At 42.2% G+C, this 14,149-nt stretch overlaps 1 protein-coding gene across 4 annotated transcripts in view; it reads left to right on the top strand.

Moving 5' to 3' along the window:
• Positions 1–12,795, top strand: part of ripor3 (RIPOR family member 3) — a 47,423-nt gene extending 34,628 nt beyond the window's left edge. For 2 of the 4 annotated variants that reach the window (XM_083971569.1, XM_083971570.1), the window contains exons 9-25: positions 344–407; positions 542–585; positions 963–1,088; positions 1,375–1,520; positions 3,117–3,243; positions 4,776–4,939; positions 5,246–5,485; positions 5,650–5,746; positions 6,632–6,898; positions 7,012–7,157; positions 7,245–7,410; positions 7,616–7,745; positions 7,864–8,028; positions 8,112–8,276; positions 9,044–9,246; positions 9,958–10,041; positions 10,243–10,903. In XM_083971569.1, coding sequence (XP_083827695.1) covers positions 344–407; positions 542–585; positions 963–1,088; positions 1,375–1,520; positions 3,117–3,243; positions 4,776–4,939; positions 5,246–5,485; positions 5,650–5,746; positions 6,632–6,898; positions 7,012–7,157; positions 7,245–7,410; positions 7,616–7,745; positions 7,864–8,028; positions 8,112–8,276; positions 9,044–9,246; positions 9,958–10,041; positions 10,243–10,458 — 2,550 coding nt within the window. In that variant the 3' untranslated portion in view covers positions 10,459–10,903. Of the gene's footprint in view, positions 1–343; positions 408–541; positions 586–962; positions 1,089–1,374; positions 1,521–3,116; positions 3,244–4,775; positions 4,940–5,245; positions 5,486–5,649; positions 5,747–6,631; positions 6,899–7,011; positions 7,158–7,244; positions 7,411–7,615; positions 7,746–7,863; positions 8,029–8,111; positions 8,277–9,043; positions 9,247–9,957; positions 10,042–10,242; positions 10,904–11,228 lie in introns of those variants that run through there. The other 2 variants (XM_083971571.1, XM_083971572.1) reach the window with 2 other exon arrangements.
• Positions 12,796–14,149: the final 1,354 nt, after the last annotated feature.

Consider the following 14,149-nt stretch of genomic DNA (forward strand, 5'->3'; position numbering starts at 1 on the left):
CTGTTCTTTGTCATTACTCAAGCTTTTTTTTTTTATCAGGAATTCATTTCTAAAATAGTTTGGGGGGAATAATCATGACCTTTACTTTCATCGCATTAAAAATAAAGACTAAGATGAATAAGAAGGACCATGTTTGTTTTAATGTCTGTAGCATCTGAAGTTACATCTGAATAAGATTTAATTCTTTTTGTCCTGTAAATCAGCCAGGGTAAAAAGTATCAATTTTCACATGTGACACTAACCTTGCCATTAAATCACACAAAAATGTCTGACAACAATAGGAGGAGTTAAGATTTATCTTTTCTGACTAAATTTCCACATTAACCCAGTTTCTCCTCGGCAGGACATGTCTGTGATGGAGGGGGAGTTAGAAATCCTCCTCGGAGAGCTGCACATCAAAATGAAAGGTACACACACACACACACACACACACACACACACACACACACACACACACACACACACACACACACTCCTAAAGCAGGTTACATGTGATCAGTGACTCATTGTCCAAACATCTAAGTTGTGTTTTCACCCACAGGTCTGATTGGCTTCGCTCGACTCTGCCCTGGAGACCAGTATGAGGTCAGATTTTTCTCCTCAGCAAAAACATTTATAAAAACAGAGGAAGACGCTCCAGAAAGTGAAATAAGCACATTTTCAACTGATAACGTGAACTAAATACACAGACCATGATACTAAGCCTTGTTTATGTCACCTGAACAAACTGTGACTCGAACTAAAGACAGTAAAAGTAAACTTGGAGTATCTCGCCATCTGTCACAAAGGACCAAAGTTCAGATGTTTCGTTTCCTTCTGACAACAGACCAACACACTACCTAGTATGTTGATCTGGTTTAAACTAACCCTGAGCTGACTGAGGGACTCACCTGCTGCTTGAGTTGTTAGGGCGAGTCGTTGGTTGGTGATGTCATGTCTTGATGATGATGTCACACGAGCAGGTGGTGGTGCGACTGGGCCGTCAGCGCTGGAGGATCAGAGGAAGGATCGAATCAGACGACACGCAGACCTGGGACCAGGAGGAGATGGTCTTCCTCCCACATATACACCACAACTTTGAGATCAAGGTTAACACACACACACACACACACACACACACACACACACACAATCAATAAAAATAATTGTAATCATCAAATAATAAATACACAATATGTCAAGGGTCACCTTACATAAGTTTAGAGGTATGTAAGGTAATGTGTGTAATAGCACACAGTGTTTCCATATCACTGTTTTTCATGTAACCCTGAACCGCTTTGACACATTAACAATTAAATAGAAAATAAAGGTGTTTACTGTATACCAGTAATGGGATGTCTGCAGGTATCTCACCTGTCAAATCCTCTCTCTTAGGTGACGGAGGCAAAGGGCCTAGGTTGGTTGCTGGTTGGCATGGTAACGTGTGCAAGTGCAGACTTCTTCGTGGCGAGGTCTCAGCTGATGCAGGTGGACATCACGGAGCTGGGAACCATCAAACTGCAGCTGGAGGTCACCTGGAAGTAAGAACACACACACATGTCTCTCACACACACACACACAGACACACGCTCCAATCAACAGAAAAACATGATTTCCTTCTCTAAGGACAGGAAAAGATGAGGAGTGAAGTCAGGGGACCGGACAGTAATTGAGTGTATAGGTGCGGACAGCTGAGTGAGAACAAACATGAGAACATCCTCTGTGAATTTTTGTCCTGACCTCAGACCTGCGGCCTCTCGTTCTGCTGCAGATATCGTATTAATGATGAATCACATGACTGACAGGTGCAGCTGGTTCACACAGTCTTCAGATCAGAGAGCGATACAAAACCTTCTCCTGTTCTTTTTCCATCATGCTCTCTCTCTCTATATCATTTCATTACATTCTGAAATGTCAGCCTGTCACTTAGACACATGTCCTCAGCAGAAACACAACACAGAACAAACAACAACAACATGTGATGTGTTGGGTTACTTTAGATTCAGTGTCTGTGGTTCATCTTTTCTTCAGTCTCTGTCTTGCACCTCTAACCTAAGCCAGCTGCCGCAGAGCTGAGTGAATACAGAGCATACATCACACACATACGGTACACATGCATATACTATACACGTACACACTGTGCTGTGCCCTTTGCACCATGACAGATCACATTTCAGGCTTTAGTGCAGCCAGGTGGAGGACGTTTCATGGATTCTATCCAGAGAGATGGAAAATTTAAGTCACACAGTCACACCTACAGTACAAAACAAAAACTCTGCAGGGGCCTGCACATTCACACAACACATAGACACATCTCTGTGGAGCCTCTTCCACTGGTTTTCACAAGATGAAAAGACTGAGTTTAGAAACAGTGAAAGTACAACTGTGTGGCAGCAGGAGGAGATGAAAATGTGCTGGTTTAAACATCAGACTGATGGGAGGAGAAAATGTGGACCAATCTGGCAAAAGCGGTCGATAAAGAGGATACATGCTATGATAACCAGCCAACCAACCAAAGGCCCAACATGTGAGTTTACAGACACATGGGAAAAAATGGTGATTTACTGTATGCACTGATTATGTGTAAACAAAGGTTGGTAAAGTGAGGAGAGGTGAAGGGACAGAATAAAAACTATGAGAAAAGGCTGGAAACTCACACATGAAACAAACTGCAAATAGCTTGAAAATAAAGCTATAACAACATGCTGGTGTAAAAGTAAGTCAACTAATGGATGGACAGAGTGAAGGAAATGTGTTTAATGGAAAAGATGACTTTCTCTCTCAGATCTAGAGGAGCGACTTTTCCCAGGAAATGGGAGAAATTGATTGCTTTTATCAAAACAATAGAAGATGCTACACATTAGCAATTAAAGACATTGGACATTAAATATGATAATATTATCAACAGAGGAGGCCCCATGTTTTTGTCTGTTTTTTCCCCCTTGACAGCTTGTGGTCAACTTGTTTTCCCTTAAATTGAAAATACTAAATAAAAAGTTTCAAAAAAGAAACATCTGCAAATATTCTACACCAAAATCCATCTCTACAGTCAGATACTTTACAATAGTGTGGGACAGTTGTGACATTTTGTATATTTGTGTGTGACATACAGCATCTGTGTGTGTTTCCACCTTCAGTCCTTTTGACAGTGCTGAGAAGATGAGGCCTCTGTCCGTCAGCAAGCAGTCGGTGTCCAGCAGAAAGAGCTCAGTTTACAGCTGGACGGCACCGAACACCCCCTCCTTCACAGAGAAGTATTTTATAGTGAGTGCACACACACAAATACACACACCACAGGGAAAGACAGACAGAGAGAGATGGAAAGACCGTGTGTTTGTAGCAGCAGAGTTCATCACAGGTCACAAATAGGGTGTGCATTGTATTATGATCATGGGAGGGTCAACTGTATCTCTATGGACAAAGGAGGCCAACAGACCTGTGCAGCACAGACACTGCAAACTGATGTGTTGGCCGCACATGTAATTTAAAATTGTTTAATTATCTGACCAGGTGAAACTGCTTAAGTCCTCAGTGAAATCAAAGAGGGTGTGTAATATAAAAACTAATGTCAAACCAACATACACTTGAAATAATACATCATATCTAATTATAAGATCATTTCCCACTGTCTCACTGGTCATGACTGAGCATCAGTGTTTGTTAACATTAGATTAAATGTGACATTTCAGTGTTTCCCCGAGATTTAGTGATCTGAGCAGTCATTTTCTGTGGCTAGCCAACTGGAGACTGTTTACAAAGTGATATCCTTATTTAATATGATGTCAAGATTATTTGTAACGTTAGCTAACTTAATATAATGCATTTTATATTGGTAATGAAATTAAAAGACACAATACAAGCACTGGTAATATCAGTTAGCTAAGTCCAAAGGTAGAACTATCTAACATTAGTTAGCTAAGCTGTGTTGTCATGTAAGTTAGCCTAATGTGCTTTAGTCAGTTAAAAGAAAGTAAAAGAAAGCTAGCTTACATACATTAGCTAAACTGTAACTTTAGGCTAAAGGTAGAAAGAAACACCGTTTTACTAAACTGTAAATTACGGCAAAAGGTTAAAAAAAAAACAAAAAAAAAAAACAAGTTAAAATCACCTGTGTGGTCCATGGGAGCACAAGCTTGTTTTTTCTTGCACATCCCGGCTTCCGTCTGTGTTTATGATCGAGTCCCCTCGTTTGGCCTGCCTTGGAGTGACATCGCGAGGAGTAGGCTAGTCGGTGAGAAAACATAGGGGGAGCAGAATATAGACATGGGGCACATGAGGAGCAACAAACAAACAAACAAACAAAAAAACTATAACTCATGAACAAATAAACATAGAAACTTCAAATCACCTAGGCTATTATGAACAATCCAGTTTTCTGAGGCTCCACTTTTCGTTCTTTCCTAAAGTTTACAGAGGTCGTGCTGAGTGCTGAATACTGATCCTGAAAATGTGCATAAAATGGGCAGTGAAATCCTCAAATAAAATGTAGCCTATTAATCAAGTTGTGTCTGTGCAACACTTTCAGCATGAGGACAGAGGTAGGCTACAAAGTGAAACAGGCAGATGAGGTGTTAAATAACACAATCATAGAACACAATGCACATGTAGGCTACATTTGTATTGGTGAAACTCTTAACTGCTCTTAAATCTTTATAGGCTATTGTCATTTTGACCATATTTCCATCGGTCTAATCACCGTGATCTATCTCTTTGCATCTAACTGTGAAAGGAGGGCATTGTGTTTCTTGTGCTGTGATCTGCAGTGACTCTAAAGTCTGATTTTGTGTCCTCTGCAGTCGATGGTGCGTGACCTGAAGGATGGAGAAGGTTCCCTCCCGTCTCTGGTGCCTAAAAGTCGTCACAACAGAGGAGGCGTGTCCCTGCTCAGCTACCTGTCCGACCCCTCACACACCTCTGTTACAACAATCCCACACAGCCCCAGAAGCCTCTACACCCCGAGGTATGACATGTAGGACATTTAAGCAAAGATTGATTTGATTTGATTTTAAACAGTGGCCACAACACCAATAAATGAAGTAACTGCTGGTTTTCAGTCATTTTGGCCTTTAGTTTGGCCTGATTGTTTGACATTTTTCCCAGTGTTTCACACGGTTAATTACAGAGAGGCTGTAGCTGCAGTGAATATCTGACCTCCAGGTTGAAAACCTGTATTTTTTATGGACCGTTTTCAGCACAAAGTCATAAAGTGAAAGTTGTCGGTGTAGATTTATGTTTATGCTTCATATGAAAATTGATTCCTCCTCAGTCTGACACGGGCTCATAGCTTCCCCTCCAGCCCAAGTCAGGGCACCAGTCTGGGAGGAAGCCAGACTCAGCTGTCCTACGGGGAGGAGGGATCCCTGGAGGTGTCCATCGAAGAGAGGGAGAGGAGCAAGAGCATGGGTGAGAAGAAGGAAATGGAAGAAGAGGAGGGATGGAGAGGAGTGTTGAAGACTCCCTCTACACCAGTGAAGAGTAAGCCAGGATCCCTGCTGGCCCTGCAGAGGTGAAAATAAACTCACAAACCACTAAAAATAAACTGTAATGTCATTTTATCCAATGACAGTGTCTGTAATTAAGTTTTACGTCATCTCCTCTGCCTCCAGGGCCCTGACATAGTTCAACCTCTGCTCTTTGTTTGTGTGAATAAACATGACATGTTTGTTCCAGGTCCAGTACTCCAGACATCCTGAGGAAGAGCACAGCTGGAGAACCAGATGCTGAGACTCACAGTGCAGTGCTGGGCCAGGACGCTGTCAGTGTGCAGGTGAAACAAAACACCTGAAGCAATCACTCATAACATACTGTACATATTCAGAGTGAGAGCTGAACAGGTCCAGATCCAGGTCCATGGGCCCTGATAAAGTGTCACAGATTAGAGAGCAAGAAAAATCAGGTTCATTGTTTTATACATGTGAGGTCATAGCACGGTGGTTACACCCATGATTAGTACATCCGACCACCCCGTAAGTCCCCGACCTGGTCCTGGTCCTGGACCTAGAGAAGCTAGTGTTTAAGATCTGCATCTTGCACTAATTATAATTTTGAATTTAATTTGTATGGCACTTTCACTTTCAAAAAAATCTAACTGTAATGAATAGTCACACAATAAAAAAAACTGAATATAAACATAAAAATCTCTCCTAACCTCTTCTAATGAAACGATTGTGACAATGTGATTTGTTCTTGGTAGATAGAAGTGTATATCTTGTGTATATCTCAAAACTGATCAATCTCTTCCAAAAACAATATCACTGTGAAAATTAAACCACAATTAACCTTTATAATAGGAATGAAAACAGGAATGTGTCTGAAAACAAAATTATTCCAACTTTATGGGCAACAGTGCATAAAAAAAAATCAGTTATGCCTTCTTTACATGGTCATGGTGCAATTTTAGCAATCTTATAAGACTATTGCATGACACACTATGCAACGTGGATCTAATAAACTTTGGTACGACGTCAAGAATGAATTAAACTCAGAGTTTAATAAGTTTTAAATGTGTCCACTCTCAACTTACTCATCTCTTCATCTCTTTACTCCTCCTCTCATACCTCTTTAAATATCCTCTTTAAATCACTGCTTCTCTCATCAGGTCTGACCCTCATTTCCTCTTTTTCTAAATTCACTCTTGCCTGTTTTTCCCCAGGACTCTCCAGACTGTCAGTCGTACTCTGCCCCGGCCTCACCCACATTCGTCGACACCCAGCCTCCACCTGCAGAGCCGTCCTCCACCACAACAGCCGCCGCCATCACGGGGAGGTCGGGCGTTAGCGGCGCCCAGCGAAGGGCCCAGGCCCTCAAGCTGGGGGCCCTGATGGTGGAGCTGGAGAAGACGCTACAGAACCAGAGTTTGTCTGAGAAGGAGCTGAGGGCCCTTGACCATCAGATCCTGCACCTGGCCACCATCCTGAAGGTAAACAAACATCTGCAGATAAAACAAACATCTGTAGGTAAACACCCGGAGGTGAAGATACTGCAGGTGAGTTTTATCCCTCGTCTGAAGGACTGTGGTGTGCTCATCCTCAGAACGACCTCTCCCTGATGAAGAGCTCCTCATCAGAGGAGACTCTGGCTGTCGAGGAAGTCCTGGGCAGCTTCGACTTCCTCTCACACGACTTCAATGCAGATGATGACACTTCCTGTTTGGGCAGCCTGAGACTAAAAGACAGTGGGTGAGTTAAGTTCCCAGGTGCAAAGATTCGGTGCAGCTGTTAACTGTGGTAAAACCTCACCTCCACCTTTTCTTCTCTGTCCATCAGCATCAGCTCTTTCCAGCAGAGCACGCTCAGGAGCCTCGGCCTCTGCTCCCATGACAGCCAATCAGCTTCTGAGGACGAGTTGGTCATTGCCCCACTGACTTCTGGGAACTGGGGTCTTGACCAGGCCGTAGAGACTCACCTGGATATTTGTCTCATCCTGCTACAGGTACAGGAGCCACATCAGCGTTAGTCTGTCATGTCATCAGATCATACATCTGTCCATCAAATGGACATGTGTCTTCCTTCCTTCCTTCCCTCCTTCCTTCTTTCCTCCGTCAGCAGTTCTGTGACGAAGCTGGAAAACTATTTTATCTTTATTGTTAATTGTCTTAATGAGAGAATGAGACAGATGTTCTTCCACGTCTCCTCAGACGATTCGAACCACAGACTTTAACTCATCTCGGAGGGAGCTGCTGGAGGAGATCTCTCGCCAGGCTGAGGTCCTGGACAGAGTCAGCAGTCTGCTGCTGGAGAGGAACGATGAAGTCTCTACCCGTGACCGTCAGTATCAAAACAACACGTCTGTAGTTGATAAGACATCTACAGCAGGTTTGATCAGCTGAAGCCTGAGCCGGCACTTCACTCGTCTTCTCCTCCTCCTTTCTCCACCCCCCTACAGTTTTCCCTAAAGCCCAGAGAACGAGGGATGTCCTGTTGTTCTGGGATGACTGTGTGAGTGACAGCAGTTCTCCCTTCTGCTGCCACTCCAGCAGCTTCTCCAGGACGCTGAAGAAACGATACACCCACAAGGTGAAGGCCAAGCAGCCGGGCCAGTCAGAGAAAGGTAGGTGAGCACTTTGTTTACACCTTTGTCTCCTGCAGTGCACACTGATTCAGGACTGACCGGACTTCTTCCTCTCCTTGCAGTGTTCGCTCAGCTTCTCCAGCAGGTGCAGACGACCTGCCGCATGGGGCCCAGCCCTCGGCCGCTCTGCAGCCCAGACAGAGTCACCATCTTCCAGCTGTCGGTGTATCTGAAACGCTGGAGCATCCTGGAACTGGGAGAGCACATCTCTCGCCTCTCCAAAGAAGGTACAAACACAGTTACTTGAAATTCAATGAGTAAATGGTTTAAACCTATATTTACGAGGAGGACATTTTTATAGGTTGTTTATTCTTAACTTTAAAATAAATCTATCTAATCCTGTCACATAGCTTCAGTTTTAACATTATTACGTTTATATAAAGGCCTATATATTCATGCAGCAGGAGCACCAACATATATCACTACAGACTACAGCTATATATTTTTTTTCCACTGTTACATATGACAGGTGTCCACAGCATTTGTTTCAGTGTGTGTGTGTGTGTGTGTGGAATGGTATGTTGCTGCAGTTTAGGATTAGAGAGCGTTCCAGAAATTCCAGCATATGAAAGGAATCTGGACCATCTGTCGTCTGAGTGTGTGTGTGGGGCTGGGGAGGGGCACAGTTCTCCTTAAAGAATCTTTAAAGCTTCAGCAGCCACCTTCCTTCCTTCCTTCCTTCCTTCCTTCCTTCCTTCCTTCCTTCCTTCCTTCCTTCCTTCCTTCCTTCCTTCCTTCCTTCTTTCTTTCCTTCATTCCTTCCTTCCTTCCTTCCTTATTGTCAATTATGTTTGAGTCAGTATGGGTGGAATATTTCCTAGCTACTTTCCTAAACTTAAACCTCACTAACGAGGTCAAAGGTCATCATCAGCTCCATGTTCATCAGCTGATGATGACCATGTGATCTGGTTTTGAGCTCAACATCAGCTACTAAATGGACCTTGGAGACTGAGACTGTTGTGTTATTTACTTGTTGTCCCCTGCTGTGTTACAGAGTACATCCTGTCAGCCCTGAGGAGTCCCAAACGCAGACGAGCCTTAAATAAACTCAGGGGGCGGAGCATAGCGGAGCTCCTCCCACTGGGGTGCACGCTGCAGACCCTGGCCGCCCTGCAGATCGACTCCAACCACAAGGTCTGCAAAGCAGCTGCCAGCTGCCTGGGCAGAGCTGCAGGCTGCAAGGCCTTCAGGAGCAAGGTGTGTTTACCTGCGTCAGCACCTCCACTGAAGGTCAAAGTCAGGGGTCACTTGAGGTTTCTACTGGAGATAAAAGCAAACTCAATGCAACATGCAAACATGAATTAGAGAAGTAGCAAATAAAAACTGCCATAAGAGTAAAGTAAAAATTATTATTATTATCACTGAATTTTATTTTTTACTCCTCACTGAAAACATTTTAACCCTGTACCCATCAGTGATCATGTCAGATGTCTATGATCCTAATTCCCTGTTCATGCAAACCACAGACACACAGGTAGTTAGCTCAATTAGCTCAGTTAGCAATTGGTCATTGATCACTCTGATAATACCAGGAAGCATTTGGAGATCAAAGATTTGAGCTGTTTAGTCTCACATTTGACTGGTGCTGGTTTAATACATGTGGAGATGAAGTCAGAACAGGAAGTGGCAGAAAAGTAAGTGACACCTGTCTTAAGTCATGCTGAATTTTCAGCTCATGTTCATTAAAAACTCATTCACACACATTAGTTAAATATATATATATATATATATATATATATATATATATATATATATATATATATATATATATATATATATATATATATATATATATATATATATATATATTTAACTTGGGTATTCCTAAATTACAAGGCCAAACTAAAACATAAATACAGTGGAAATCTTTCATCTCTGACATACACTTCCCCTCCTTCGTTCCTCCAGGCGCTCATTCACTACACAGAGAGTCTGAAAAGCTCCAACGTTCAAATCCAACATGGCTCCTGTCTTGCTCTCAAGTGCCTCCGGGTGAGTGACATGTCACACACAAACCTGCAAGTACAAAAACACAAACACACACACACAGGCCAGGTTCTTATCACCAAATGTGTTATCAGTTCTCTGGTGGGCTAAGATTGTGTATGTGTGTGGGCCACAATTTACAACCTTAGAGGATCTTTTAAGTTTCAGCAGCCACATGATTCCTCTTCCTTCCTTCCTTCCTTCCAGGCGACAGAGAGTGTGGACCACATAGCAGATTTGTGGAGATCAGCTGATGAAGATCTTCGCAGCGCCGCCAGAGAGACCGTCCTCTCCTTTGGTACCAACATCATCATCATCCCTCTGCATTCACTCTCATTCATTTCTGCTTATATGATTCATCCCTCCACACTGGCAACAGCAGCAGTCATATTGTTTTCAGGTTGTCCATTTGTCAGTCCATAGATATCGTTTCCATGAGAATCTGTCCCAGTCTTGTGGACACAATATCTCAAAAACATTTTAAGGGATTTTCTTTAAATTTGGTCCAGATGTTCACTTGGACTCAAGGACAAACTGATTATATGTTGGTGGTCAAAGGTCAAGGTCAGTTCGACCTCACAAACTGCAGCTCCAGTCTTGTTGCTTTATTATGATTTGAGTTGAAAGTGTCAGAGCTCATCTCATTTGACGTCATTAGTGCTGTTTTAAAGAGGAACTATGCAGGATTTGTAGCTTAATGCTACATTGTTACCTTAATTAAACAGCTTTGGAGTAATTGTAATGGTTTAATCAATGGCTTAACTTGTTACGAGGGAGAGTGGAGGCTCTCTGCCTTCAACGTGCCCGTCACTTATTGCATCTCTTGGCTGAAAAACAACTTTGCAAGATCAGCGCCACCGCCCCAGTGTCCCAGCTCCCGTCTCTTCGCACCGTAACCCGTAATCTGTTGTTTATGACATATTAAACTACACAAATATACACGTCGTAACATCGTATATGGATATAACGTTATCTACCACTCTTGATTGATTTCTGGCCGGCTTCATTGTAAACAAATGCACATGGCCAGGACGAGGGTTAGCAAAACAGCAGAAAAGCGACCAGACTTACTGTACATAGTTGCCCTTAAAATGACCTGCAAACAGTGCTATTTTATTTTAACTGCATCCACAGCACATGTTGTTAAAAAAAAAACATTGTGTAAAATATTCTCTGTTGTGGTTTGTGTGCAGGTAAGAAGGGCTTCCTGGCCTTCCAGAGGATGGACCAGCTCTACACCGAGATGCAGGAGGAGGCGTACCAGAACCAGGAGACGGAGATCACTATTCTATAGGAGACAGGAAGAGTCTTGATGAGCCCCGGGTGTCGGGGTGAGAGACTGAGCTTTAAAAAGTTTGTGTCTGAGCCAGATGGCAGGAGTTTATGAACTTGACAGGACGAGGATAACAATGACTTCATTCTGCCAAACTTCTGGTACCGTGGGGCAACCTGATGACGGCGACTTCAGGCTTCATGTGGACGGATCATTCACTCACTGATGTTGAGGTTTTACGTCAAAGACTAAGTTTACAGAGAAGAGACTGGAGTTCTGTTGTCACGGCACCAGGTCCTTATTTAACCAGATTCATTAACATATGCAGCTTTAAAACTCTTCCTGCTTTTCCAGGGACTGGACTCTCTTCCAGCAGCCAGGCTACCAGGCTACTCTATTGGGACATGAAGGATAAATATATTATTATCATTATTTTTATTTCACATAAAAGTCTCCAGTGTGTGTTAGAAAGAAAAGTGCAAAATCATTACACACTAAAACCTGAGGGACCAAATAAATCCTGACCAGCAGCTGCAGTTTACCGATGACAGGTCACTTCCTCCTCTGAGGTGAGGAGTTGAGATGTATAATGATGCTGGAAGACTTTAGAATAAAAAATGGTAACGCTCAACAACACCACACTATCAAACATTATTTAAACATCATTGAATTTGACCTTTTTATGAATGAAGTGTTGAATAATGACCAACAGTGTGCAGTTATCATTAAGTGTTACACAAAAGAAGAGCTGTGGCAGGAAACCAAACAGCACTGAGAGGTTTCATTCTTCTTCTCCTAATTTGCAGCTGATCTGGGAGCAGCTGTTGGAGGTTGATGAACATCTGGATATCATATGCTGATGAACATATGTATTGATTACACTGATTTAGCTTGAAGGCGGGAATATACACAAGTGAAAAACCACACTAATTGCTGACTGATTGAGAATTTGTTGTGTTAATTTGTGATGAGGTTCCAAAACAAGTGAAGGATTTAATGAAGGAAATGAACTCGGTTTAACAACTTCCTGTTTCCACCATTAACAAATCAAGTCCCTGAGTTTATGTGACTCTTAGAATCAGTTTGTTCACATAAACTTCATTAATGAGCTCATTTTAAACATGTAATGTATTTCTTTATAACAATAACAGAATTATATGACAAATTCTTTCCTTTATAGCTTATTTGGTTTCATATAAATTCAGGTGTGAAGTAACATCGTGAAAATGTTAATGAATCATACAAACTCACAATGATTTGTTTTCTTGTGAATGATCACAATGTAAAAACCAATAGATTTAAGTTCACTGAGGTTCAGTTATTAAATTCAGACTAAATGCATCCGTCCTGGTCTGGATGGTGGGAGGTTTTCCCTGGAATGATTGATTGAAAATGTTTATTTTGAATATATGATGAACAAGAAATGATGGAAAAGAAAAAATAAAAAAATAATAAAAAAATAGAAAGATTGAAAATAAAACAGTAACATTGCGTCTCGAACTGTGGTTCCAAGTTTTCTAAACAGGGTTGAAGAAAAGCGTGTAATTCTGGGAACAAGATGCACTGACATGCAACTTTTTGCGTCAGTTGCGTCTGTGTGACGAGTTTTTGTTTTACCTCATCATCCAGTGGTAACACCCTCTTTTCCTCCCTGGTGGAGTTGTGGCCTCCTCTCCTCTGGTCCTTGACAGAGGCAGGTGCTGCCCCCTGCTGTCTGCTCAGGTGAGCTGCTCCGTTGGGAACAGGCCTGTCCTGAGATGCCTTCACTGCCACATAGCAGCTGTGGCTGGTTGCACTGACCTGGGACCTCAGACTGGGATATTTACAGGCTGTTTTCAAGGTCAATAAATAAAAGAAATACCGTGGGAACAAGAGGTTGGTCTGTTTTATCTGCAGGGAAGAAAAAATTTGAGTCAAATGTGTTTTTTATTCCATGATAACTCAATACAGATTGTCTGTTTCTGGCTCCAGTGACTGAGAAACGTTCTACAATAAAATCTCATCATTGGCGATGTAGAAATAAAAAAGCAGAGGTCAAGATGCTCGGCATACCAGAGCTTTGTGTTGGGAACAGATCAACAATCAATTCAGCCGCATCATCAAACTCTCACACGGGAGGTTTTAATGTAGAACAGGAGGGAAGAGAGTGAAACCAAATCATGAACATATCAGAACCAGAGCTGGATCTGAACTGTGTTGCCACATCCTCATCCTCTGCGTCAGCCTCTGATCATCAGTTAAACCTCCCACTGAATGCCAATAATTGTGTTCTAATCATAAGAGTTATTTATCCGTTTTCTAGCTGTTGCCTCATCATCATGTTCACACAGGTGTGATTTTATTTGATTGATTTCACAGCTTCATTAAAGGAAAAAGATTAGGTACAGGGAGAAAAAACAGCTGAGGGAGGCATAGAAGAAAAGAGTGTAAAGGAAAGATGAAATAAAATGCCATACAAAATAAAAGGAAAGAACAGAAAAGAAAAGAGACAGAATAGAAAATTATAGAAGAAGAGGAATAAGGGCACTGGGAGAAAAAAGGAAAAAAGATGAAAACTGCAAGGAAGGGAGAGAAAAGGAAATAAAAGGAGAGAAACGAAAGAAGAGGGGATAGAGGAAGTCAAGATGGATCAATCTGAACAAGACTGAGCCTGAAGTCAGTCTGAAGCTAAGCTACATGCTAACATGCTGACATTTAGCAGGTTGAGTATTCACCATCCTCATTACTTATAGTGGAGTTGCTACTTTAGTGTTGTATAAGCATTTCACTGTCTGAGTACTTCCTCCACCACGCTATTTAAACTGATGCATAAAAACAACACGGGTGTTGAAGACATTTTAA

The sequence above is a fragment of the Trachurus trachurus genome, assembly GCF_905171665.1.
Source record: "Trachurus trachurus genome assembly, chromosome: 5".
Classification (NCBI taxonomy): Eukaryota; Metazoa; Chordata; class Actinopteri; order Carangiformes; family Carangidae; genus Trachurus; species Trachurus trachurus.